This window comes from Sebastes umbrosus, chromosome 2, assembly GCF_015220745.1.
Source record: "Sebastes umbrosus isolate fSebUmb1 chromosome 2, fSebUmb1.pri, whole genome shotgun sequence".
Classification (NCBI taxonomy): domain Eukaryota; kingdom Metazoa; phylum Chordata; class Actinopteri; order Perciformes; family Sebastidae; genus Sebastes; species Sebastes umbrosus.
The window spans coordinates 2,367,184-2,394,929 of record NC_051270.1 but is presented as its reverse complement, the minus strand read 5'-3'; the positions used below and the strand labels follow the sequence as shown (position 1 = coordinate 2,394,929).

At 37.2% G+C, this 27,746-nt stretch overlaps 2 protein-coding genes across 4 annotated transcripts; both read left to right on the top strand.

Moving 5' to 3' along the window:
- Window positions 1–2,117: 2,117 nt before the first annotated feature.
- On the top strand, window positions 2,118–8,371 carry LOC119476895 (zinc finger protein 319). 2 transcript variants are annotated; one of them, XM_037750525.1, is made up of 2 exons: window positions 2,118–2,776; window positions 4,941–8,371. In XM_037750525.1, the coding sequence occupies exon 2, from the start codon at window positions 5,078–5,080 to the stop codon at window positions 6,854–6,856; it is 1,779 nt and encodes a 592-aa protein (XP_037606453.1). In that variant the 5' UTR covers window positions 2,118–2,776; window positions 4,941–5,077; the 3' UTR covers window positions 6,857–8,371. The 2 variants fall into 2 exon arrangements, with proteins under 2 accessions (XP_037606453.1, XP_037606462.1); XM_037750534.1 differs by lacking the exon at window positions 2,118–2,776 and adding an exon at window positions 3,758–4,478.
- A 3,883-nt stretch (window positions 8,372–12,254) lies between these two features.
- On the top strand, window positions 12,255–27,270 carry csnk2a2a (casein kinase 2, alpha prime polypeptide a). 2 transcript variants are annotated; one of them, XM_037751763.1, is made up of 13 exons: window positions 12,257–12,601; window positions 17,091–17,470; window positions 20,645–20,756; window positions 21,576–21,677; window positions 21,847–21,897; window positions 22,057–22,116; window positions 22,749–22,832; window positions 23,305–23,415; window positions 23,508–23,609; window positions 23,769–23,869; window positions 25,158–25,306; window positions 26,380–26,467; window positions 26,758–27,270. In XM_037751763.1, exons 2-12 carry the CDS (start codon window positions 17,364–17,366, stop codon window positions 26,451–26,453), a joined length of 1,053 nt encoding a protein of 350 aa, XP_037607691.1. In that variant the 5' UTR covers window positions 12,257–12,601; window positions 17,091–17,363; the 3' UTR covers window positions 26,454–26,467; window positions 26,758–27,270. The 2 variants fall into 2 exon arrangements, with proteins under 2 accessions (XP_037607692.1, XP_037607691.1); XM_037751764.1 differs by lacking the exon at window positions 21,847–21,897 and having other exon boundaries at window positions 12,255–12,601.
- Window positions 27,271–27,746: the final 476 nt, after the last annotated feature.

The window sequence follows — 27,746 nt, the reverse complement described above, 5'->3', positions numbered from 1 at the left end:
CCCCTGTGAGTGAAATATTACTTTATATTACAATATTAGATGATTATTACTGATGCATAAATATGTAATTGGAATTTTAATGTTGTAGCAGGTGCAGCTAATTTTAAGTATTTTGCATACTATTACACAACACACACATAAAAACAATTAATTATATTTCATTTTCTCATATGATTTTAAAATCTGAAAAATAAGTGGTAACTAAAGCTGTCAAATAAATCAAATATATATATATATATATATATATATATATATATATATATATATATGTATGTATTTATCGCTGAAAAATAGTACAGCAGACGAATAAACTACTCAAGTACAAGTACCTCAAAAACCGCACTTCCACGCTTTTATAAAACAACTATTCTAATATAAATTTACATATAATATAATATACAGTAATATAATATAATATATAAATGTATTCCTCATCATGGGATTATTATGGACATTCTTCCTAACTGCATATTCATCCAAAAGCAATAAAATAAAATTAGATAAACTTTATTAATCACACGCAGGAGAAATGACAGATATGAAATGAGGAAATGTGAATACTGACTTTTAAAATCATAAAAATAAAAACGTGTCAGACAAACATGATAACCATTCCACCCTGAGGTTAAATACCAGGTTACATCAAAGGGAAGTGAAACTTCCCCTTTTTTTGTTTGCTAATTAGGTTGATACCTCAGAGGTCACTCAGTCAAATTGCTGCGCTTTATAATTATAATGAAGAGTTGACCTTTTACTTCAAAGTGTGTGAAGACTTCCACAACAAATACACACAACAGAATACACATTGAGCTGTTGTAACTCCAGAAATATGAGGTTTGTGAGTGCTTTTTTTATACTGAGATTATACATTTAAGATATAATAACCTAATAAGTCAATAAAAGGTATTTCAGTAGAACCACTTCAACTTTGGCAGTGATTTTTAGTATTCAGTTTAGTATTCAGAAGTATTCAGATCCTTTACTCAAGTAAAAGTATAACAAATATTTAAAATACTACAGTACACATTATAATATTAGATTATCACTGATGCATTCATGTGTGAGAGGAATTTTAATGCTGTAGCAGGTGCAAGTATTTAGATATACTGTTGGGTAGTTTAATGTACTGAAAAACTATTATTTATTGTTTATTTTCTCATAATAGGTTTATATAATTATAATGAAGAGTTCAGCTTTTACTTCAAGGTGTGTGAAGACTTCCTAATACACCAAAAGGAGAATAGCAGTTGCAACTTTTTTTGCACTGAGATGATGCATTCAAGATATAATAATGATATAATAAGGCTATAAAAGTTATTTTTGTTGATTCTTTATGGTAATGGTGTGCTTTTATCTGTAAATCTGTGAATAATTATTTAGAAAATTGCAGTAGAACTACTTCACTTCAACCACAACCACTTCGTTGGTTAGTTTAAAGCACTAAAAAACTATTATTTTTTTAGTTTATTTTCTCATTCCAGGTTTATTTAATTATGATTAGGATTATATATACATGTCATATTTGACGCCAAGGTGTGTGAAGACTTCCTAATATATTTTAAAAGGAAAACAGATGTTGTAACTCCAAAAATATGAGGTTTGTCAGTGTTTTTTTTGCATTGAGATGATGCATTCAAGATATAATAGTATATAATAACCTCATTTAGTTGATTTTTTTATGGTAATGGTGTGGTTTTATTTGTAAAACGGTGAATAATTAAACTTCAACCACAACCACTTGTTGGTTAGTTTAATGCACTAAAAAAAACTATTATTTATTGTTTATTTTCTCATTATAGGTTTATATAATTATAATGAAGAGTTCACCTTTTACTTAAAGGTGTGTGAAGACTTCCCAATAGCAGCTGTAACTCAAAAAATATGAGGTCTGCGAGTACTTTTTTGCACTGAGATGATGCATTCAAGATATAAGATAAGATAAGATAAGATAAGATAAAATGAACCTTTATTAATCCCGGGGGGGAATTCTGGTGTCAAAGCAGCAAAGCGCAGGTACAGAGGTACAGGTGTACAAAAAGATTATAAAACAATAAATAGTAATACAGAATATACATAGTGAATGGACATAGTGTGTACCGTCCGTCAATAAAAAAAATGTTGTGTACAATAAATAGATGTAATATGTGCAGTCTATAAAATGGTATATGGGATGTAGTGTAAGGTAAGTTTAAAGTTTAAAGTGCATCAGTGGTTAGGAAAGGTGGTTGCAGGTAGTGCAGATAGATGCAGATAGTCTAGACTTATTAAATGAATAATATAATAAACTTATTTTGTTGATTTCTATGATAATGGTGTGGTTTTATGTGTAAATCAGTGACAGAATGACAGTTGAGACTCTTCAGTGTTTACATGTCCTGAAGGAGAGAAACACTCCCCCCTACTGTCCTACTGAAGAAATATATTTGCTCAAATCTTTTCGTGCTTGTATTGTGTTTGTGTGAATGCACTTCAAACTCACTCAGAGAGCAGTTTCTCTCCTCCTCGGCTTGTTGTTTTCAGGTTGAACCACCTCCACCTCCAGCATGGAGCAGCAGCAGCGGCTGTAGCAGCAGCAGCTTCGCGGCGGCAGCAGCTCCACTGCGCGGCGGCGGCGGTTTCCGGTGTCCGTCTCCGTCTCCGTCCGTCTGCAGGAGGATGGCGTCCGGCTTCACCCGCAGCCTCTCCACCGCCGGTTCTCCAAAGAGCTCTGAATGCACCGACGGTTCGTCGACCTCAGGCTGAAGACGGCTGTGCAAAACATCCATAAGCGGCTCCAGTAAGTCATCGTGATTTGAAATGGTGTTTTTGTTGCAGATGTGTTGCAGAGGCTCCGCTGGAGGAGGAGAGATTTCCCCCCGCAGCTCCGGGGAGAGGCCTAGACCCGTCCGGGAGTCCGTTAACCGGGTTATACCGGCCTTCCAGAGAGCCGCAAACGGGCTGTAGCTTCGGCCGCTTTTACCTGGTTGTAGCTACGTTATTATATTATAATAATAGCGCGACAAACAGCGGAATTAATGTGTTTTATACGGTGAAATAGTGGCTGATGATCTGAACGGAAGTCCGGTTGTTTAGTGACGTTAGCTCTGGAGCTAACTGTTAGCTTAGCGGTTAGCTTAGCGATTAGCTTAGCTGTTAGCTTAGCTTGTTAGCTTAGCCGTTAGCTTCGACAAGCTAACGTCTGTTACATCCTGAAAACCGAAAGAATACCATTACATAACTATGTAGAAATTAACCCTTTATCTCCAGTGAAATAATATAGATATATAATAAAGACATTAACAACGTTTAAAATACACATTTACTTTACATTTCTAGCTGTTAGCTGTTAGCTTAGCTGTTAGCTTAGCATGCTAGCTTCGGTGAGTTTTCCCCCCGCAGCCCCGGGGAGAGGCCTAGTCCGCTCCGGGGTCCATTTACCCGGGCTATTGTGGCCTTTCAGAGAGCGTCTGTAGCTTCGGTCGGTAGATACGTTATTATAGTATAATAATAGCGCGACAAAACCGTTGAATTAATACGTTTTATAAGGTGTAATAGTGGCTATTGATCTCAACGGAAGTCCGGTTGCTTAGTAACGTTAGCTCTGGAGCTAGCCGTTAGCTTAGCGGTTAGCTTAGCGTTTAGCTTAGCTGTTAGCTTCGACAAGCTAACGTCTGTTACATTCTGAAACTGGAAATAATACCATTAAAATAACAATATAGGAATTAACATTTCTCTCCAGTTAAATATATATAAATATGACAAAGATATTTACATTGTGTATTAACATTTAAGTTACACATTTAACTGCTAAATACGTGTTTTTCTGCTCTCTGGAAGAGGTGAGCTCCGCGGAGAGGCCTAGTCCGATCCGGGGTCCCGTTTAGCAGCGACGGATCCCGGTCAAAACCCGGTTATTGTGGCCTTTCAAACGGCTGTAGCTTCGGTCGCTTGTGCCTGGTTGTAGCTAAGTTATTAACAACAACAAACACTGGAATTAATGCGTTTTATAATGTGAAATAGTGGCTGATAATCTCAACGGAAGTCCGGTTGCTTAGTAACGTTAGTCAGCTGGAGCTAGCTGTTAGCCGTTAGTTTCGACAAGCTAACGTCTGTTACATCCTGAAACCGTTAAATAACCATGTAGGAATTAACCTTTATCTCCAGATAAATATATATACATATAATAAAGATATTTACATCATGTTTAAACGTTTAAAATACACATTTAACTGCTAAATTCGTGCCGGATTTCAGGAAATACACCAAGCCCAGCTTCTGGTGTAGCAGTTTATTCTGTGTTATTAAAGCAGGTTTCCGTTAATAGATGTACATTTCACCGTGTTATGGGTCTAACAGATCATTATACTAACATAGTCATATTAGAGCTATTTCAGGAATACTAGAAGAACAAGTTTTAGGCCTTTCAAGCTAGAAGAGGTGGTTTGTTTCAGTTGTATTCTCATCACAGACTGGATGCAGGATGTTCACCTGCTGTCAATGTAAACATACCTTTTACATCATTTATAATGGCTCATGTTGGCAGCTCATCAGTCCTGCACTTTCATATTAATATCAATATCATGTGCAATACTACTTTTTACATTCTCATGTGCAATATCACTGTTCATTGTGTGCAATATTAATGTGCAACATTACTTATTTTTCAGTTTGTTAGCTTACTTTACCTTTTTTATTTATTTTATCTTATCTTATTTACTCATTTTACCTAATGTATCTTACTTCATGTTATTCTATTGGGCACTTGTGCTAGAAATAGTACTTTTTTATTTTATACACTTGAACTTGTTGTAATTTTGTTGTATTTTTGAGCAATCTCTGGCACAAGTATTTCCTTCGGGATTAATAAAGTTCTATCTTATTTTATCTTATATTAACACCCTGCATTGTATGTACTCATTGCAATATGACTTTAATTTGCTGTGTATGTTTTTCCCTTTTAGGTTTACTCGCCTATCTGAAAGGACGTGAACACAGATAAAGCACTTAGCTACTCTCTGGTGCTGGCTATCATTTTTTAAATCCACCCTCTTCAGTCCAGCACTGAACCCCCCTCATCCAACCGGAGCTGAATCCCTACATGCGAAGTGGAAGAATGACGGAGGCGTGGCAGCAGCAGCAGCAACATGCAGTGGCTCCACCCTCTGTTGTGCACACGCTCCCCCAGGGAGCCGACAACCCTCTGGGCTGCACCGTGTACGGAGTCGTCCTGCAGCCAGATGCATCCCTGCAGCAGCCCCAGCACGGCCAGCAGCTCACGGTTCAAGCCCAGCAGCCCTCCTTGCAGGTAGGGGGCGAGAGAGGGCACAAGTGCGGAGCCTGTGGTCATGACATATCTCACCTGGCCAACCCTCACGAGCACCAGTGCATGGTGAACCAAGACCGGTCCTTCCAGTGTACCCAGTGTATGAAGATCTTCAGCCAGGCGACGGACCTGCTGGAGCATCAGTGTGTGCAAGTGGAGCAGAAGCCGTTTGTGTGCGGTGTGTGTAAGATGGGCTTCTCTCTGCTCACCTCGTTGGCCCAGCATCACAACTCGCACGGCAATGGAAACAACCCGATGAAGTGCTCTATCTGTGAGAAAACATACCGGCCCGGTTCTGGAAACGTCACCCCGACCTCGTCAGCTGCCAACCCCCAGCAGCCCTCCACTGGTGAGACGTCCAGTGGCGGTGCAGCGATCAGTGCCTCGTCTCCACCTGCGTTTGAGGCCTCTTCACCCGACCGGCCATACAAGTGCTCAGTGTGCCATAAGTCCTTCCGGCATTTGTCAGAGCTGACCCGCCACGAGAGAGTACACACTGGTGAAAAGCCATACAAATGTGACACTTGTGATAAAAGCTTCAGCCAGTCTTCACATCTAGCGCACCACCAGCGCACGCACAGCTCCGAGCGGCCGTACAAATGCGCCGTGTGCGAGAAGAGCTTTAAGCACCGCTCTCACCTTGTGCGACACATGTACGCTCATTCGGGCGAGCACCTTTTCAAGTGCAATTTGTGTGAGATGCACTTTAAGGAGTCGTCCGAGCTCTTGCACCATCAGTGCCAGCCGGAAGGGGAGAGACCTTTCCGCTGCGGTTCTTGTGGGAAGAGCTTCAAGCGTCCGTCTGACCTGCGGCAGCACGAACGCACCCACTCAGAGGAGCGACCTTTCCAGTGCGAGGAGTGCCAGATGAGCTTCAAACAGCAGTACGCTCTCGTACGCCACCGCCGCACTCACAAAAACCCAGCTGATCGCCCTTTCAAGTGTAACCTCTGTGATAAGGGGTTCCTCCAGCCATCCCACCTGCTTTACCACCAGCAGGTTCACGGTATGGAAAGTCTCTTTAAGTGTGCGTCCTGCCAGAAGTCTTTCAGCCAATCAGGAGAACTGCTGAGGCACAAATGTGGCGGCGAGGTGGAGAAGCCCTACAAGTGCGACGTGTGTGGCAAGGGTTACAAAAAGAATTCGACGCTGCAGCGCCACCAGAACTCTCACTGTACAGAGAAGCCGCTGAAGTGCTCCCTGTGTGACAAGCGCTTTGTGTCGTCCTCTGAGTTCGTTCAGCACCGCTGCGATCCGACCCGCGAGAAGCCGCTGAAATGTCCCGACTGTGAAAAGCGCTTCAGGTACTCGTCCGAGTTGCAGCGCCACCGCCGAGTTCACACCGGGGAGAAGCCTTTCAAGTGCGCCAGCTGCGACAAGAGCTTCAAGCAACGAGAGCACCTGGCCAAGCACCAGAGCGTGCACTCGCGGGAGACGCAGTTTAAGTGTGTGTGGTGCGGGGAGCGTTTTGTTGACCTCACAGCTCTGCAGGAGCACACAGTCCAGCACACTGCGGAGGGGGAGAGTTTCCCTGAAGCTCAATGCATCCCATGAACTGAACTGCTCTTCAGTCCTGGGTAGCAAACATGACATTTACCCTCAAAGCAACGTGTGCCAGCCTCCGCTCTCCCATTTGTAGTTTATAACATGCACCCATTATGTTTAATGATTTTTAGACTGAATTCATCCTCACCCTTAGTTGAGTAAATGACAAAACACCCTGAGTCAATAGAGGCGACTAGGATCCCTCGTCTTATTTTGGAACACATGGAGAAAAAACTTGAACAGAATGAAAAGAGGCGTAAAATGTGGGAAGATCACGGTTTTGTTTAGTGCTGAGTGTGGGACCTTATTCTGTGGTTGCATGTGATCGTCTGTTTTGTAACTTCTGTTGTTGAGAAAGATGGAAAGAACTTCCAGACAGTTGTCAGATGTGTGTGCTCATGTGTAAGCTCCTCTAAAAATCCATGTGCCTTTTTTACCGATCACTTCACGTTGTGTTTTTGTTAATATCATGTCCAGTTTAGCCGAGAGAACCCTCCCATCCGTATACAGCGGCTGGCTTGTGCAGCAGTATCTTTTCACATACTTAGATCTTAGGTAGTATCATCTGTTTGTGCATGAATATTTATCACACTTTAATATCACTGTTGTATTATAGGTTTGGTTTATTTAGGAAAAACATCCTAAGAAGAAGAAAAAAAAGTGGATTTGTGAAAATGTATAGCCCGTGTCCTATGAAATCTGTGTTGTTGCATCTTTGTATTAAAACAAATGACATGTAGGTAACTAACCCATACCTATCATGTCATACAAACACTTGACATGTGCAATAGAACATGCACAATGTAATATTTATGACTACTGATTCATGGCATAGTCTACTCTGTTATATTATAGATTGTGTGTATACGCTTATGTAAACATTGAAAACTGTATAGTGCTTATGTTACCTGCTTTTGTATTCACTATGAATGAGCTTGCAGTATTTTGCAAGCGCTTTTAGTTTCAGTTCCAGGAGGATTTATCATAACCCGACAAGACTTCAAAGCATTATATTGCTCACTTGCCACAAACTAGCTGCATTAGTTACTGTGCGATAGATCTAACAAAAAGTAATTATTTTTATGTTTTTGAAGAATTGGCCTTGTAACATCCTCAACGGGATCCTAGCCTCGTCCTGGTCCGGACCGGACGCTCAGCAGATTAATAATCAGAGTAGCCTCAAAGTTCATGTGTTTGGTTTATGTCGGGCATAAAGTAAAAACATTTGTGTACTTTAGTTTACTGTGTGGATTTCTATATTCACAATATTTGCAGTATATTTAAAAAGAAGGTTTTTGGAGTTTAAGAATCATGGGCAAAGGGAAGTACAGCGGGGTGGGACGGGATGGGGGGGAGCTGTGTGGTTGTGCCATGGTTTAAGTCCTGGTGAGTCTGCTTCAGAACCTCCTGTTGGAGGTGAACGAGTGTAATGAAGCGTTGGATTCACACATAATGGATATCAATATAGACTCCTGTTCATACTGTATACAGACAATTAAAATAAACCACCCTTATGAAAATAAAGGTGTACATTGTTTTCATCACAGCGTAGTCTACTACATGAATTCATGTCTGTTAATTCAAATTAGAGCTGCAACTAAGGATTATTTTAATAATTAGGAATCATTTCAATTAATGTATTTGTGCCCGCAACTAAAATTCTTAATTTCATTTGATGACTGTTTGGCTGAAAAGGGAGTTTTTCTTATCATGGTATATCTAGTATTTGGGCACATGTGAACACTATTTTTGCATTAGACTGTTATATTTTAGGAAAAAAAACAGTAGTCCCCTGTACCCAAATACTAGATATAGTATGATAAGAAAATGGCTCTCAGAAACTACAAGAAGCACAATCAAGTATTTGGTATCTATGAACTTATAACAAGGTGAATATCAAAGATATGTACACATATGCAGTGTAAAAGAAAAAAAAAATTCATATGGAAAATACTTAATAAACACAATGTTAGTGTTTCTTTCTCATCACTTTGTCTGTTAAATGACAGAAATAGTGGCTGTTATTATTTACCAGAGTCCAGGATGACGTCTTCGGATGTCTTATTTTGTCCGACTGACAGTCCGAAACTCCAAAAATGTTCAGTTTACGATCCTGTAAATCAGAAAAACAGCAAGTTTTGTTTGAAAAATTACTAAAACGATTAATTGATAAAATACTTAAGGATTAATCATTTAATTAAAATGCCACTGCTTTGGTTGGTAAGTAAATGTAATATAGTGGTGGAAAGTAACTACACAAAGTAAGTACATTTACTCAAGTACTGTGCAATTTTAAGGTACTTGTATTTTATTTGAATATTTCCACCATGTTCTACTACTTCCTACTCCACTGCATCTCAGAGGTAAATATTTTACTTTTTACTCCACTACATTTATTTAATACCTGTAGTTACAGCTGATTCAGATTAATAATACAACATATAATCAACAAATAAATCATAATGTAATATTATAGGTCTTTATTGATCCCCAGGGGGAAATTAATGCATCAATAATATATTATACATTATTATGAAATGGGCCATTCTGCTTTTACTTTTGGTACTTTTAAGTAAATGCTGACGCTAGAGTATCTAAAGACATTAATATTAATATTTTAGCCAAATAATTTTTAAGTGATTAACAGTTATTATTTTCAGGTCACTTTTTTCCCTCTTTATTGAACAAGAAACAAGGCAGGTTGAACACAGTATCAATAAATTATAAATTATTATGTGTCTGAGTAGTATATATATATATATATATATGTATATGTATACATATATGTATGTGTATCTATATATAGTAAAACAAAAAATAAGAAAATAAATTTAAATAAATAGTAAATGGGAAAAAAATCAATCTAAACTTCAATATAAATTAGTATATAGGGTATTCAAACTAAGTTCTTTTACAGAATTTAAACTCATATTTCAGGGATTTATAATATAGGTGACATTCATTACAAAAAGCGTTAGAAATGGGAGGATTTCATAAATGGCTTTGTGTAGATAACATTTTGCCATGAGAATTGTGTTAATCAGCAGATTTTCAGTTCTACAGAAAAAAATATTTGCGTCTAAACCATTCTTCCATTTGTTTACTTTAAGTCAAAATTTGAATGCAGGACTTTTATTTGTAATATTTATACTTGTAGTATTTTTTACACTGTGGTATTTACTACTTTTACTTAAGTACATGATCTGACTACTTCTTCCACCAGTGGAAACTCAAAAATTAGTCAAATTAATATTGAAATTATAAAGTAATTGGCATAGTTATATTTTAATACAGTAATAGAGTATATAAAGACATTTATACAAATATTTTAGCCACATTATGTTCATATAGGTCATTTTTTTTCTACAAGGCAGGTTGAACACAGTATTAAAATCACTGTATCTGAGTAGTAAAAAAATAAATGAATATATACAGTATATTGTCATAGCCCGGCTCCTAGGCCATGACAAATACGGGAAAGGACGCAGTGATTGATTGTAAATTAGAGATATTTATTACAAATAAATTAAGGATATACAGAAATAACTACAAATGTGGAGTGTGTCAGTCAGTAACATCAGTAATGTAGATTTGGATGTGTGAGCATAATGAAGTGTGATGTGTTGTGAGTGGAAACTAAAGAAAAGCCAAACAAAGGCAGCCCGGCAGGTTCTGACAGGGATGAGTCCAGGTGAAGGAAAAAAGGGCAGAGCAGCACTTAATTGGGGCTTTTATACTCAGGACGCGCCAGCATCAGGTGCTCTGCATCAGGCATCCTCTCCCGTGATACCTTCAAGGACACAGGGAAAGAATGAATGGCCAAATCCACACTGGCATCTCAGTAGTGAGGCAAGGGCCGTCACAATATATAACAAATAAGAAAATATATATATATTTTTATACTTTATTTTTTTCCCATTTTTTCACGGTTGTTTCATATATGCAATTAACAGCTCGTAATTACAAAAGTTTATAAACCAATTTTTAAGTAATGAGCTTAGAGACAAACAAAATAAGTACACAAGAGAAAACAACATCAGCATTAGAAATGAAAATAAATACAAAATAATAATAAAAAATAAAATAAAATATTATTTAAAAAATAATTTTAAGTGCATAAATTGTAAATTATGAAAATAAAATATATGTGTATATAATAAATATAAAAGGTCTTCAATATAAATTAAAGGGTATTCAAACTAAAAATATTATCTCTCAAGTTTGTCTTGACTTGTATATATATATTATATTATTTAATATTTATACATATAAAATAAAACAAGAAATAAGAAAATAAATTTAAGTGCATAATTGTAAATAATGAAAATTAAAAATATATATATATAGTAAATATAAACGGTCTTCAATATAAATTAAAGGGCATTCAAACTCAGTTCTTTTGCAGATTTTAAACTCATATTTCAGGGATTATTAACAATATAGGCAACATTAATTACAAAAAGCATTAGAAATGGGACGATTTCATAAATTTGGCTTTGTGTATTTAATATTTTGCCATGAGAATTTTGCTAATCAGCAGATTTTCTAGTTTCTTAAATGTATATGCTATTTGAGTTCGACAGAAAAAAATATATATTTTTGTTTAAACCATTCTTCCAGTTGCATTGGAAATTAAAATAAATAAAAAATAATAAAAAATGTTAAATAAATAATTATTATAATAAATATTATTAAAAATTATACAATAAATATAAACGGTCTTCAATATATATTAAAGGGCATTCAAACTCAGTTCTTTTGCAGATTTTAAACTAGTATATTTCAGGGATTATTAACAATATAGGCAACATTAATTACAAAAAGCTTTAGAAATGGGAGAATTTCATAAATGTGGCTTTGTATACAGTAGTGGAGATATTTATTTTATTTTATATATTTTTTCAAGGTTGTTTTTTATATGCAATTTACAGTTCATAATTACAAAAGTTTATAAACCATTTTTTAGATAATGAGCTTAGAAACAAACAAAATAAGAGAAAACAACATCAGCGTTAGAAATAAAAATAACAATTATACAAATGATAAATAAATAATTATAATAATTTAAAAAATATATTATTACAAAAATAATTTTAAGTGCATAAATTGTAAATTATGAAAAAAAAAAAAATATATATATATATATATATATAATAAATATAAACGGTCTTCAATATAAATTAAAAGGCATTCAAACTCAGTTCTTTTGTAGAATTTAAACTCATATATTTCAGGGATTATTAACAATATAGGCAACATTAATTACAAAAAGCTTCAGAAATGGGAGAATTTCATAAATGTGGCTTTGTGTATTTAATATTTTGCCATGAGATTTTCTATTTTTGTTTGAACCATTCTTCCTGAGTTTGTGATTTACAGTAGTTGGGATATTTCATTTGTGTTATTATCAGGTCACTGAGCCGCTGATTCACATCCGGGTGATGTTTACCGCAGACGGCAGAAGAGCATCCTGGTTCTGCTGCTAACGAACCGCTGCTAGAAGAACCTCCACCAACCATCTGATCACATCAATATCTCATCAATACCGCTCATAGATACTCACATAATCAATAACTTCTCACCTGGAGGCGCTGCAACCGGCTGAACGGAGACCAACGGGCCGCTAACGACGACGAGCTAACGGGGAGCTAACGAGAAGCTAACGGGAAGCTAATGAGAAGCTAACGGGAAGCTAACGAGAAGCTAACAGCTACCGTTGATGTCGGGCGGACTTCCTCTGATCTCTGCGACGAGGTTAGCCGGCTAACTTTAGCCTCTATTATTGATTTCACACTTTTACAAAATATCCACACTAATAGACAGTTTAAATCCTATACATATTAACTATATAATAATACACAAATATAGGATCTGAGTGGATCTGTGCGGCTGCGTTTCAACGGTTAAGATTTGTGCTATTTCATGTTATGCTAAGCTAGCTAGCTAGATGGTGTTCTCACTGACGGTGCTGGTAATCACACATCAGTTTATTACAACTACGCGATTAACCAGCTGGATTAGTGTTACCTATGCTCTTATTGAGGTGTAACTAGTAGCTGTGTGGCCGGTGGTAAAGGCCCCGGAGAGCCCGGTGTCGTGACGGTTTAGTTCACACAGTGTTTTAGGGGTTTACAGTTTATTAGAGGGGTTTGTGGGTAACTAGATTTGACAGACAGGGGGACGAAATCAGACATAACACCACCAGAGCCTCCGTGTTAATCTAGTGCTGGTTGATGAGCTCTAAATGTAGTGTTTTTTTTAACTAGGTCTGGTGTAAAGTGGATCATTATTTTTGGTGTTTTTCACAGAGATATAAAATATTATTTTGTTTGAGCTAAAAAATGTTTTACAAACCCGAAACTGGGTTTTAAACAGTCTTCAGAGTCTCCATGTTAATCTAGTCCAGGTTTGAGGAGTCTAAATTCAGTGTTTTTTTAACTAGGTCTGGTGTAGTGTGGTCTGGATAGAGAAAATGCAGTGAGATCAATATTTTGTGTGTTTTGTTTAAGATGTCAAATGTTTTACAAACCTTTTAAACAGTCTTTAGTGTATTTATGTTAATCTAGTCCTGGTTTGACGAGCTCTAAATGTAGTGTTTTTTTTAAACTAAGCCTGGTGCAGTGTGGTCCGGATTGAGAAAATGCAGTGAGATCACAATTTACAGAGATATTACATGTTCTACAAACCTGAAACTGGGTTTTAAACAGTCTTTAGAGTATTTAGGGGGTTTACAGTTTATTATCGAGGGGTTTGTAGGTAACTGGATTTGTCAGACAGGGGGACGAAATCAGACATAACACCAGAGAGCCTCCATGTTATCCCAGTCCAGGTTTGATGTGTCTAAATTCAGTGTTTTTTTAACTAGGTCTGGTGTAGTGTGGACTGGGTTGAGAAAATGCAGTGAGATCACTATTTTGTCTGTTTTGTTTGAGATATAAAATGTTTTACAAACCTGAAACTGTTTTTTTTTGGTCCAGATTTGACAAGAAAAAGCGTTTCCTTCCACAAGTAGAATACATGTATCACAAATCTGAAACTTGGTATACAGTTCTGCAATAATCTAGTCCAGGTTTGACGAGTCTAAATTCAGTGTTTTTTTAACCAGGTCTGGTGTAGTGTGGTCCAGATGGAGATTTTTGTCTGTTTTGTTTAAGATGTAAACATTTCACAAACCTGAAACTGTTTTTTTTTTGTCCAGATTTGACAAGAAAAAGCTGTGAAATTGTCCTTTTGTCTCCTTCCACAAGTAGAATAAATGTATCACAAATCTGAAACTTGGTATACATTTCTGCAATAATGTGGTCCAGGTTTGAAGAGTCTAAATTCAGTGTTTTTTTAACTAGGTCTGGTGTAAAGTGGTCCGGAATAGAGAAAATGCAGTTGGATCATTATTTTGTGTGTTTTGTTTGAGATATAAAATGTTTTATAACCTGAAACTGGGTTTTAAACAGTCTTTAGTGTATTTATGTTAATCTAGTCCTGGTTTGAAGCGTCTAAATTCAGTGTTTTTTTAACTAGGTCTGGTGCAGTGTGGTCCGGATAGAGAAAATGCAGTGAGATCAGTATTTTGTGTGTTTTGTTTGAGATATAAAATGTTTTATAACCTGAAACTGGGTTTTAAACAGTCTTCAGAGTCTCCATGTTAATCTAGTCCAGATTTGACTGGTCTAAATTCAGTGTTTTTTTTAACTAGGTCTGTTGTTGTGAGGTCCAGATTGAGAAAATGCAGTGAGATCAGTATTTTGTCTGTTTTTCACAGAGATATAAAATGTTTCACAAACCTGAAACTGGGTTTTAATCAGTCTTCAGTGTCTCCATGTTATCCCAGTCAGGGTTGACGAGTCTAAATTCAGTGATTTTAGAACTAGGTCTAGTGTAGTGTGGTCCAGATAGAGAAAATGCGGTGAAATCACTTTCATCTGTTTTTACAGAGATAATTAAAGTATCACAAACACAAAACTGGGTTTTAAACAGTCTTAAGTGTATTTATGTTAACCTTTTCCAGATTTGACTAGTCTAAATGTAGTGTTTTTTTGACTAGGTCTGGTCTGAAGTGGTCCCGATTGAGAAAATGCAGTTGGATCATTATTTTGTGTGTTTTGTTTGAGATATAAAATGTTTTATCTACCTGAAATTGAGGTTTAAACCGTCTTTAGAGTCTCCATGTTATCCCAGTCCAGGTTTGATGAGTCTAAATACAGTGTTTTTTTAACTAGGTCTGGTGTAGTGCGGTCTGGATTGAGAAAATGCGGTGAAATCACTATTTTGTCTGTTTTGTTTAAGGTATAAAATGTGTTACAAACCTTTTAAACAGTCTTCACAGTCTCCATGTTAATCTAGTCCAGGTTTGACGAGCTGTAATTGAGTGTTTTTTTAACTAGGTCTGGTGTAGTGTGGTCCAGATAGAGAAAATGCTGTGAGATCACTATTTTGTGGGTTTTGTTTGAGATACAAAATGTTTACAAATCTGAAACTAGGTTTTAGGCAGTCTTCACAGGGTCATGTTAATCCTGTCCAGGTTTGAGGAATCTAAATTCAGTGTTTTTTTTAACTAGGTCTGGTCTTAAGTGGTCCCGATTGAGAAAATGCAGTGAGATCACAATTTTGTCAGTTTTTCACAGATCTATAAAATGTTTTACAAATCTGAAACTATTTTTTTTTTGTCCAGATTTGACAAGAAACAGCTGTGAAATTGTCCTTTTGTCTCCTTCCACAAGTAGAATAAATGTATCACAAATATGAAACTCGGTATACAGTTCTGCAATAATCTAGTCCAGATTTGATGTTTCTAAGTACAGTGTGTTTTTTAACTAGGTCTGGTGTAAAGTGGTCCGGAATGAGAAATTGCAGTGAGATCACAATTTTGTCTGTTTTTCACAGATCTATAAAATGTTTTACGAACCTGAAACTGGGTTTTAAACAGTCTTCAGAGTCTCCATGTTATCCCAGTCCAGGTTTGACGAGACTAAATTCAGTGTTTTTTGAGCTAGCTATCTGTTGTGGTCTGGAAGCAGAAAATGCAGTGAAATGTCCTGAAAAGGAGACTTTAAACACTCTGTGGACTCTTAATTGTTAACCATGTCCAGATTTGACAAGAAGCTGTGTTCTCACAGGGATACAACATTTGACAGGACACTGTTTAACAAAACTGGTTTGTTCTGTGTCGCAACACAAGGTATTTTTAGAGCGTTTAAATTCTCCATGCTTATGTCCTTTAGGTCTGACAAGTTTAAGTTCAGTGGTTTTTCAGGCTGATCTGGTCTAACGTCGGCCTGATGGATTAAAAAGCAAAAAAAAAGGACAGTGTAGGGTCTCCATGTAAATCTAGTCCAGGTTTAACAAGTCTAATATCAGTAGTTTTTGGTCTCTGATGTAGTGAAATCTCCCTTTTTTCTTGTGTTAATAAATCCAAAACTAAGTTTTTTTTAAAACAGATTTAACGTGTTAGTCTAATGCCCATTTTTACAATATTTTACATTTGACAACAGATAATTATACAAGTAGAGCTGCAATGATTAGTTGATTAATTGATAGAAATTTAATCAGCAACTAATCAATTAATAGTTTGTAATTTTTTTTAAAGCAAAAATGCCAACGTTTCTCCTGTTTCTGCTTCACAAATGTGAGGATTTCATGCTTTTCTTTCTGTGTTTTGGACTGGTGGTGGAATATAACAAGCATTTTGAACACATCATATCGGGCTGAGGAAAATAATATATATTTTCATTATTTTAACATTTTATAAACCAAAGGATTCACGGAGAAAATAATAATTAAATTGATCATTTGTTGCAGCCCTACATACAAGAAATATTATCACTCAAGTTTGACTTATTTCTTTCTTATTTTTTTATTGTTTTATTTTAGATATGTTTCATTTATATTATATTATTTTATATTTTTATATATATATATATATATATATATATATATATTTAAAATAAAAACAAATAAGAAAATAAATTTAGGTGCATACATTTTAAATTATGAAAATTAAAAAATATATAATAATTAAATACGAACGGCCGTCAATATAAATTAAAGGGCATTCAAACTCAGTTCTTTAGCAGAATTTAAACTTATATTTCAAGGATTTACAATACATTTTCATAAATTTGTCTTTGTGTATATAATATTTTGCCATGAGAATTGTCAAATAGCTCCCAAATCAGAAGTCAACTTCAGCCTTATTGTTACCTTGCTGTCATTCCTTTGACTCAGCCTCTTCTTCGTCTTTCTGCAGCTGGCGGGTCTTCATTTCATCCTGCCAAACATCCTGCTCAGGGGCTTCACTCACTCGGTCATCGTAGCTCTGTCCGTCTGCACCACCGCTGCGTCAGACCGGCCTGACGCCTGTCATCAGAGGGCGCAAGCTGCCAACGCCGATGCTAAGAACAGCACAGGGGTCTTCGTAGAGCCACGTTCTCTGGAGAGTCGCTGCGCCGCCTTCCAGTATCGAGCCAAGAAGTATTCAGAGGGAGCCGAAGGTCCTCGACACGGAGCCGCGAAGCTAGCGATGCCCGGATCCACGCCGGCCAGCAGCAAGGCTCGGGTGTACACCGATGTCAACACACAGAAGAACAGAGAGTACTGGGACTATGATGCACATGTGCCAAACTGGAGGTACACTTACATGTTTTTATTTTTCTCCAAAAAAGTTCTCAACACAAAATGTTAGACAGAACACAACATAAAAATATCTGTATTAAATTAGGTCACACATCAAGCAGGAAGTTTATCAGAGCATCACATTGTGTATGTATTTAAAATATGATTTTCATTTTGAAAAAAGGCTTTCAAATGACCGAGTATGTATCAGTACAGTAATTCCCCAAGACTACACAAATAGCAGTGAGCCATTTATACAGAAATTTGTATTGTAATTAGAATAATGTAGAATAAAAATGACTTGAATATATTTTATAATGTAAATAAAGATAATGAATTCCGACTTACACTGATACCAGGCAAAATGATGATTATACCTTATTTATTTTACGATTTTCCGCTCTGTTTCAACCGCAAACTTTAGATCTTAACATGACTTGTAGGTTTAATAAGTTAAAATACAGAAATCCACTGTAACGCTGGAGATCATATAGAATTAAGCCATAATTTAAATTACATTATGTTGCAATGAGTCTCAGCAGGTTAAAAAATATTTGTAGACTCATGTGTCTGACAGAAAATAAATTGGTGACAATTTTGATTAACCATTAAAGTAATTTATTAAAGAATTATCTGCTGATTTGAGCTCCTCAACTTTGAGGATTTGTTGTTTTTCTGTTTTATATTATCAGACAAAACAAGTAATTTAAAGAGATAGATTCGTGCTGTGGGAACCTGTGATTGTCTGACATTTTACCAATTAAAGAATTAATAGATTAATTGAGGAACTAATTGAGATTAATAGATGATAAATAATAATTAGTTACAGCATTGTTATGTGTAAAGGCCGTTACACACACCGGGAGCGTGACGAATAAAAGACACGAAAATGCGAAATATTTGCCTGTGAATATTATATGTCTAGGGCTTTTATTGTGAAAGGAGTAGTAAGGTTTGCCGTCCTAGTTCCGCTCCGAAAATCGTCCTTCTTCGCTTTTTTGACGTGTAATATTCGTGTTCTCTGTGAATTATTCATGACAAAAACAACAGTTCGAAAAAATCTATCGATTTGCAAATAAATCGCACAAAAAGGCGTGTAAAGGCCTTTAGGCATAAAATTCCCAAAGGTAATTTTCTTTAGAGCTGCAACTAATGATTATTTTAATTATTCATTTATGTTTTGATTATTGTTTAGGATTAAATTATTAATTGTTTAGTCTATAAAATGTCAGAAGATATAAAAAAATGCCCGTTCTAATTTCCCAGAGTCAAAGGTGACGTCTTATAATGTCTTGTTTTGTCCGACACACTTAAAGATATTCAGTTTACAATGATATTAAACAGAGAAACAACAAAGCAAATCCTCATATTGGATGTTTGGTGTTTTTTGCTTCGTAAATATGGAGGACCTCAACAGTCACGGAAATAGTAATAAAGCATTTAATTGATTAATAATGAACTGTATAATAAAAATAGGCATTAATAAATTTAAAAATGTATTTATTAATCTATGAATAAATGGATTAGATTACAAGGTTATTAATTATTCAACATTTAATGGGTAGTAAAATAAAAAGAATTTACAAATTAAATATTAATCAATCAATAGATAGTTTAAAATTAAAAAGGGATTTACAAAAACACCATAAAACAGCCAATGAATACATAATTAAAAAATACATTAATGCATTTCTAAATTAATAAAATTTAAAAATGCATTTTAAAAAGAGAAATAAATAACTGGATTCACAAATTGAATTAAAAAATACTGGTTTTAATCAGGCATTTAAAAGGGCAACTTCTTCTGCCATTTGCATTAGCATTTCCAAGATTAAGTGTATCTGCTATTTTTATTATTTTGTGGTCCTCCATACTTCAATGAGTGATTAATGAATCGACTAATTGTTTTAGCTCTTCTTATTGATGATCTGAAAGAGAAGATAGTTGTTTTGTGGTAGGGGTGGGCGATACATCGAATATAGTCGATGAATCGCGGCTTGTCCCACTTGCGGTATATAAAATGACTATATCGCGAACATCTACTACAAATTGTCATGTAATGTTTTTAAGCCATCCGCCGGCATGAGACTCGCTTTGTCATTTCCTTCACTCCCTCTTCTCTCCTCCGGCTCCCTCTCACACAGACACATGTGTTACAGACTCCGTCCCCATCCAGACTCTCTCCTGGGCGAGTGTGTGCAGCGTTTTACCTGCACAGAGAGTTACGAGGCGGCCGCCTCCGTTAAATTCCGCCTCCAGCTCTCGACAAAACTCTGACGGGTGTCTTCATGGAAAACACTATTTTCTAACAAGCATTGCACTTGATGGATTTTTGTCATTACGCCGTTGTGTTGGCGCTGTAACAAACAGCACAGTGAACCAGATACGCCGCCGAGACGAAGAAACAAGCTGTCTGTTTGGTTTTCGGCCGGATCGCTGCAAAGCGGGAGCAGCAGTGTTACCGCTAGTAACGTTTTCACCACAGCAAAAAAAAACACTAAAGTAAACAAAACTCCTTTCCCCTCCCGTTTGATGTTTTAATATAGTTTTATATCGCCAGTTGGTGTTTATAAATGCCGTTGCAAGCGGCAGTCTGCGTTTGTGAAAGCTGCTCCATCCTCCTCTTTACATGTGTGCCATGAACAGTTTCATAATGAACAGAAAATACTTTTACACTTCTCAGCGGGCTGGTTGGCCCTCAGCGGGCGTGTTTCCTCCGCGACAGTCCGCATACTGCTCTAGTTCGGCTCGGTAAGCCCCAGGGCCGGGGGGGAAGTAGCTCGTGGCTCCGCGGGGCCGTTGAGGGCTCGCTGTTCCCTCTCTCGCTGCGGGGAGGGGCGGTCCCCTGCTCCGTACAGTACAGTACTTGAGTAGCCTACAGTCCACCACTGCTAGAGCACGAAATTAAAATTGTTCCAAAAGAAACCACTAATGAATATAAACAAGAATGTTTTAATGCAGACATACAGTGTGCTGCAGTGACTACAACAATCATCATATTGGTGTGATTGTATGCATCAAAGGGTTAAATTGAGCATTTATGAAGTGCTTAGAGGATATTTGAAAATATTGCGATATATATGGTGTATCGCGATATAGCCTACAAATATCACAATATTATTTTTAGGCCATAACGCCCAGCCCTATTTTGTGGTCTAATTCCTGCTAAATGTTTTTACTCTTTCTCAGCAATCAAGACAACTATCAGCTGGTGCGTAAACTGGGTCGAGGGAAGTACAGTGAAGTATTTGAGGCCATAAATGTGACCAACAACGAGAAAGTGGTGGTGAAAATCCTCAAGGTGAGCCCTATACTACCTTCTTTATTTGTTCCTTTATTATGTTTTTCTACATTTAAATGTTCTCTAAGAACTGGTTGAACTGGAGATTGTAAACTCTGTCGTTAAAAGTGCAGCTTTGCATTTATTATTGGGGTTTGTTTGCACCGAGATGATCTCAGCAGGTGCTGCTCCCACTCACAGCAGATGACTTCTGTTGGAGAATAATTACAGCCGTCCATCCAAATCGTGTCAGAATATTTCTCCAGTATAAATGTCCTTGTTTGCAGCACTGTTTCATAAATGATGATAAGTACAGATGGATGGTGTCAAAGACAAGCTGCTGTCATTAATGCTCTGATATCCTCACATCACACTGTGGCGACATCTGCTGGTCAAATGTTGCTGAATGCAAACAGTGATTTAACTGATTCACACAGATCTGTGTGTATAAAACAGAAATGTTTTGTTATTCATTTCACACTTAACATTACTACTACTACTAAATTATTGTTATTAATAATATAATATTAATAAAAATAAGAAGAAGAATGTCTGAGATGGTTATCTTATTTATTTATTATATTATAAGAGCGGCTTTCGAAAAGTTTCAAAGCATTTTTAAATTACAAATTCGAACCAGGTTGTCACTTTATTCAAATTTATATTAATGCAAAAGAGTTAATTAATCCAACTTTCATGAAATTTATAAAGTTCAGTTTTTGCTGAAATTGTGAGGTGGAAAAAAAATGATTTTTGTGTGTTCAGGTATTAAAAGATTAGTTCTCACTGCACTACTTTATTTAATTTATATTGAATGCGCGTCTTGTTTTTCTGTCGCAGCCCGTTAAGAAGAAGAAGATCAAACGGGAAATCAAAATTCTTGAAAACTTGCGCGGAGGAACCAACATCATCCGCCTGGTGGACACGGTCAAAGACCCGGTGGTGAGTTCAGATTCCTGCCGTCACTTTGCTGCATGTCGGCACGCCAGCAGTGGTAATCCAGTCATGCGTGTAACTGTGTGTGAGTGTGTGTGTGTGCGTGTGTGTGATGGTGATCTCCACCTACCTGCTGCTCTCCTCAGTTAAGCCTTGTGTTGTCCTCTCTTTGCAGTCCAGAACACCAGCGCTTGTCTTTGAGTGCATCAATAACACAGATTTTAAGGTACTTAAGTTTGGCCGACATCATACATGCAGCACTACCATTGATATCCATTATTAATAACATGCATAATAACCCTCCAGTTAATGTTGTATGTGTACAGAAGCTGCTTATTAATGATTTGTTTTCTAAACATTTGATAAACTTCATGTTGTTCCACAGGAGCTTTACCAGAAGCTGACAGACTATGATATCCGTTACTACATGTATGAGCTGCTCAAGGTAAAACAAACACATTAACTCATCTTGTGTCAACTTATTTATTTATTTAATCATGGTTATTTATCACTTTTAAAATGATTCAATAAATAAATCTGTGAATGTAAATTTGTGGGGTGACGTTGTTTTAGGAGTTATCTTCAGTAGGGGTGTAAAAAACATCAAATATCGCGATATCATGTTTTGTGATACTGTATCGATTCTCCAAAACACTGCATGGATTTTTAATTAATAGTAGCACTTCTGGAGTTATTTAAACCCAAACCACAATCTTTTCTTAAAGCTAACGAAGTAGTTCTGTTGCCTAACCCTAACCAAGTCGATCTATTCTTAAACCTAACTAAGTAGTTTTGTTTTGAAAAGACTGGAGCGGAAATTGACACGTGCGTCACCTGTTGCTGGACATTCGTAGGAAAACTTGCAAGAAATACATTGTTGAAAGTCGTGTTGAGCGTCACGAAGAAAAGGGGAGATTTGTGTCTATGTACACGAATCAAATAGATTAAATTTCATCACAAACTGCCGTGAGACTGTGTTGGAATAGTTTGCCGTAGAGGAAGAAGCTGCAGTGCAGAACAGAAGACGGTTGTGGACCGGCCTCGGTGTTGAATATGTGTCTCTGTCTCTTGTTGAAGGCTCTGGACTACTGTCACAGTATGGGGATCATGCACCGGGACGTGAAGCCGCACAACGTGATGATCGACCACCAGATGAGAAAGGTACTGATGACTGTCCTTAACTTCATTTTTACACGACATGAATCCCCAAATAGATCCTACAATAAAGATTCTTTGTTTCTACTTATTATTTAGATCATCATAGATATTAAGTCAATCAATAACAGTAAAGTAATATATATCATCACACCAGGCTGTGGCTGAAACAATGACATATGAATGTTACATGTTGTTGTATTTTATGGTCATTTTCAAGCTTAATACATCGTGGTAATAAGTGAGCAAGTTTAATACGTATATACGGAGTACTTTGGCAAGGAAATAGTTCACCAACAATGGGTCCATTGACTGAACGATTCTGCTGTTCCTCTGAGCTTTATGGAACGTTTTACAATAATAATGATTAAAAAATACCTTCAACAATACTTTAAATACCTGAGGAATCCTGCATTAGCCTGTAGTTTGACCCTGCGTTGTAAACCAGATGAATGAATGTTTCCTCTCTGTGTCACAGCTGCGTCTTATAGATTGGGGTTTGGCAGAATTTTACCATCCCGCTCAGGAATACAACGTCAGGGTGGCCTCCCGCTATTTCAAAGGCCCTGAGCTGCTAGTGGACTATCAGGTACCGGCTGTTACAGCGATATACTCTGACTTTATTTGAGGGGGAAACACAACTATTGGTGTGTGAATTACTCTCTTTTATAATCCCTCCAGATGTATGACTATAGTTTGGACATGTGGAGTCTAGGCTGCATGTTGGCCAGCATGATCTTTTTGAAGGAACCGTTTTTTCATGGCCAGGACAACTACGACCAGGTAACGCATCAGAGTCATATCCCGCATAAAACAAAGCACCTGACAAATTAGAAAGTCACATCTGGGTGAAATCAAGAACCACAGATTGGGACAGAAATATACTTGACATATTATACTTTTATACTTATTGTAACGAATGTATTAAATGTTGTTTTGCAGCTGGTCCGCATTGCTAAAGTTCTCGGCACCGATGAGCTCTTCGGCTACCTGCACAAATATCACATAGAACTGGACACTCGCTTCAAAGACCTGCTGGGACAGTGAGTACCAAACAGTTAATCAGCAGAAACGCATTCAGATGTATACAAAACAACCGTCTCTCTCTTTCTCCGACTGACGTGCGTTGTTAACTGTTACATTTTGGACGTTACAACGCTCTTGAGTTATGGAAAATGTTTAGATCACACGAGTCTGAAATAATCCTACGCAGCCACCACAGGAATGTAACTCTACAACTAGTAGAATACTAATAATATTATTGTAGCCTGATCTTTATCTGCAACTATGCAAAAACTAATACCAGCTTTAAACCGAATGAATAGACATAAAGATGCCATTGTTATGAATGAAGCTTTGAAACTATTGGGTACAGCCCTACAGCTCCTTTCACATTCTACTCATTTGATCTACTGTCAATATAATAATACTGATTAGTTTAGCCCTAATTCATACTTTAGTTTTTTATAGACTGTATTTTATTGATTTATTTTTGTACAGCTGCTCTGTAAAGACAGACACTGATGCATTCATTAAATATTTTGTAGAAAAAGGTTTACACTTCTCAAAGTGAAAAAGCATTGTTTTTGTAGTTATTCAAATATTGTTGTATTGGCATACGTCGGATTAAATGAGTTAGTCTTACTTCATTAAATCAACTTTCTTTAATGAAGATAACTCGTCAGTGTGTGTCTCCCTTTTGTGTGCGGCGAACGGGAGAGCAAACTGTTTTTTTAACGCAGTGGAAATGTTGTGTTTGAAAGGCTAAACGCCAACGAATATGGATTGAAGCAGAATATTACGTTGTAATCCGATATTGTTGTATTAGCATATGTCTCTGAAAAATCCCTCAAAACAATATCCAGTATTACTAAGAGGTTTAACTGAGGGAACATCGACATGAACAATTGACGTTTTAATCCGTCGCAGTAGGAAGAGCTCGGCTCAGGTGTAAATAATCAAATGAATGATGGCTGAATGAAATTCCTTTTAGCTGCTTCAGTTTCAGGGTCCTGGTTTTGTTCGTACTGTTGCGACTTACTGTGACATTTGAATAGAACAGAGCCTTCGTTAATGTTATTAGTAACACCTGTGTTAATGTTTTGGTAAATAATTTGTTTTGTAAATAATAATAAATAGTATTCGCGAGCAGCTAAAAGACGGTCGTCTCGTATGATTTCAACAAACATGCAGGAATATTCTACTTGTGTCCAACCTGCTTTGACTGTCAGATTGTCGCTATAAACAGAGCTCAGCACCGTCTCCACGCTCGTATAATTCACATTAAATAAAGAGGAACTTCAGTCATATTAAATGTTTGTGTGTGTCCAGGCAAACAAGGAAGCGTTGGGAGCAGTTCATCCAGTCAGAGAACCAGCACCTGGTGAGTCCGGAGGCTCTGGACCTGCTGGACAAGCTGCTGCGCTACGACCACCAGCAGAGGCTGACGGCGGCCGAGGCCATGCAGCACCCATACTTCTGTTAGTACACACACCTACACACACACATACACACACCTACACACACCTACACACCGTCTGCCTGCCTGGCTGTCAGAGCCACTGCTAACAATGAGGAGTAACTTATTAAATAGGGGGCAGGTTAGTGTTGCGCGGGAACCAGCGGGTCGCGTGGTTTGGGTGACGAATTGATAAAGCAACATTCCGAGTAAAAGTGTTGGCCCACCAAGTCTGTATTTTTCCGAGTTTTTTTTAATCCGCCAGCCGATAAAAAACGTTACGCACAGAAACCTTGCATACTGAGTCCGATGCGTTTTATTGTTATATTCGTTACAAAAATTCTCAATACGAGACAAAACTGAATTAAATACGTGGGTGCGAAGGACAGCGCTAGTCCCAAACAGGGCCTATGTATGAATGACATTAGTAAGAAGCTATCTTCTTTATCTATCAACTTTTTTTCGTTATTAATTTGCACGTTAATATTTTTTCGTACTGTTGTTTTTGGTGTATTTAACGTGAATATTACGCAGCGAAAAAGCCACACTTTTTCAGAACGAGGCAGATTTTTCGTAGCTTTCGCACTGCGATTAAAGGCATCAACCAATCACGTTGTTCAGAGCGGGTTGAGTTACGTCTGTATTTCTGAAACAACAACACGGAGGCTCCGAAGTCCAAACCAAGACGGCAAACTTTATTGATTCTTTCAACGTCAACAAAGGAAGCCAGTCCAGAGCCACTCCTTTTGTTCTTACCTTTCACAATAAAAGACCCTAGACATATAATATTCGCAGGCAAATATTTTGCATTTTCGTGTTGTTTATTCGTCACCCCCCCGGTGTGTAAAGGACCTTAATACCAACTTTACGACTAGTTAGGTAGTCCCTATTATTACCAATACATTTATCTTCATATTTTTTTGTATGTTTTCTTCTTATTTTTATGGACGGTGCTGCATGAAATTTATAAAAACAAAGTATAAAGACTTATTTTAACTGAAGTTAACTTCAGACACCAGGACAAAGACACACCTGTATATATGCTTCATTTACCTGAGAACTGACCTGAAGTAAAAGTGAGTATTTGTCCCTCAGATGCTGTGGTGAAGGAACAGGCAAACGCCAATACAGACGGCACAAAGGCCATAAGCAGCTCCAATGCAACATGATAACCAGAGAGCAGGTAATGCACACAGCATACATACCTATACATACCTAGCTAAAGCTAATGCAGTCTAATACAACAGTCGTGCAGTAAATCAGTTTAAACTGTTTGAGAGGTGTCAATTCCATTTGAATTGTGTTCTACTGACTGACAGATGTTTCTATTATTTCTGTCAACGAGGGTAGCCAAACAGAAACACCTGTTAACGTAATCCGCGCCTAACATTTCTACAGTCCTGTAATCCATCAGATGATCAGTGTTTGACCTCTGATTGGTCTGTTTTTTTTGTTCCCCTTTCGTCCAATCAGGAAGAATCTTTGTTACCTCAACTTGTGACCTTTTCGTGGCAGAAACTTCTGCCTCCACATCAACAGCCATACTGGATGCAAGATGTCAATTTTGCAGCATACACAAACACGCACGGATTAAACTTCTCCCAACAAAGCCCGGGGGGGGGGGGAGGGGGGGATCTGCGCTGCTTGGTCCGAGTCACAGATAATCTGTTCAGAACCCCCCCCCCCCCCCCCTCCAAACCCCCACACCCACCCCCACACCCTCCTCTTCCTCTTCCTCCTCCTCCTGCCTCCCAACACCCCCCCCCCCTCCCCTCCCCCCTCAACCTGTTTTTAAAATGAGCAAAGTGACTGTTGTTGGATCAGTATCAAGCCGGTGTTGTGCTGTAAAGACGTTTGTCCGTCATTACGATGCTGTGGTGACCTGAGATCCAGTTTTAGCACTGAGTGGCATGGAGGCTCTTTTCTGCTACGGATAGAACAAAAGCTATATTGAAAGAGAATAAACCATTTTTATTTAAAGACGCACGTGTCGGATTTTTATTGACTCTAAACTGTTGAAATTCTGCCTGTTGTTGTTGTTGTTGTTGTTGTTGGCCGTCCCGACAGTCCAGATAGCGGCGGTTAAGTACTACACTTAAATACAAATCTGAGGTACTTGTACTTGAGTCTTTTCTATTCATACCACTTTCTACTTCTACTCAACTACATTAATCTGACAGCTTTATGTACTTTACTAACTATGTGTTTTGAACACAAAACACATTAAAAGTTTGTTTTTTATGAATTCAACAACAATTTATAGTACATTACACCTACAGCTGAAATTGTCAACTTTTTTAGATTTTAATAATCGTTTAGTCATTGTTCATGTAAAAACATTTAATGATTTGCTGCTTTTTCTTTTAATAATGTTAACATTAATATATTAGTAATAATGTTGAGGTTTGGACTGTTGGTTGGACTAAACAAACACGGTGAAGGTGTCACTTTGGGCTCTGGCT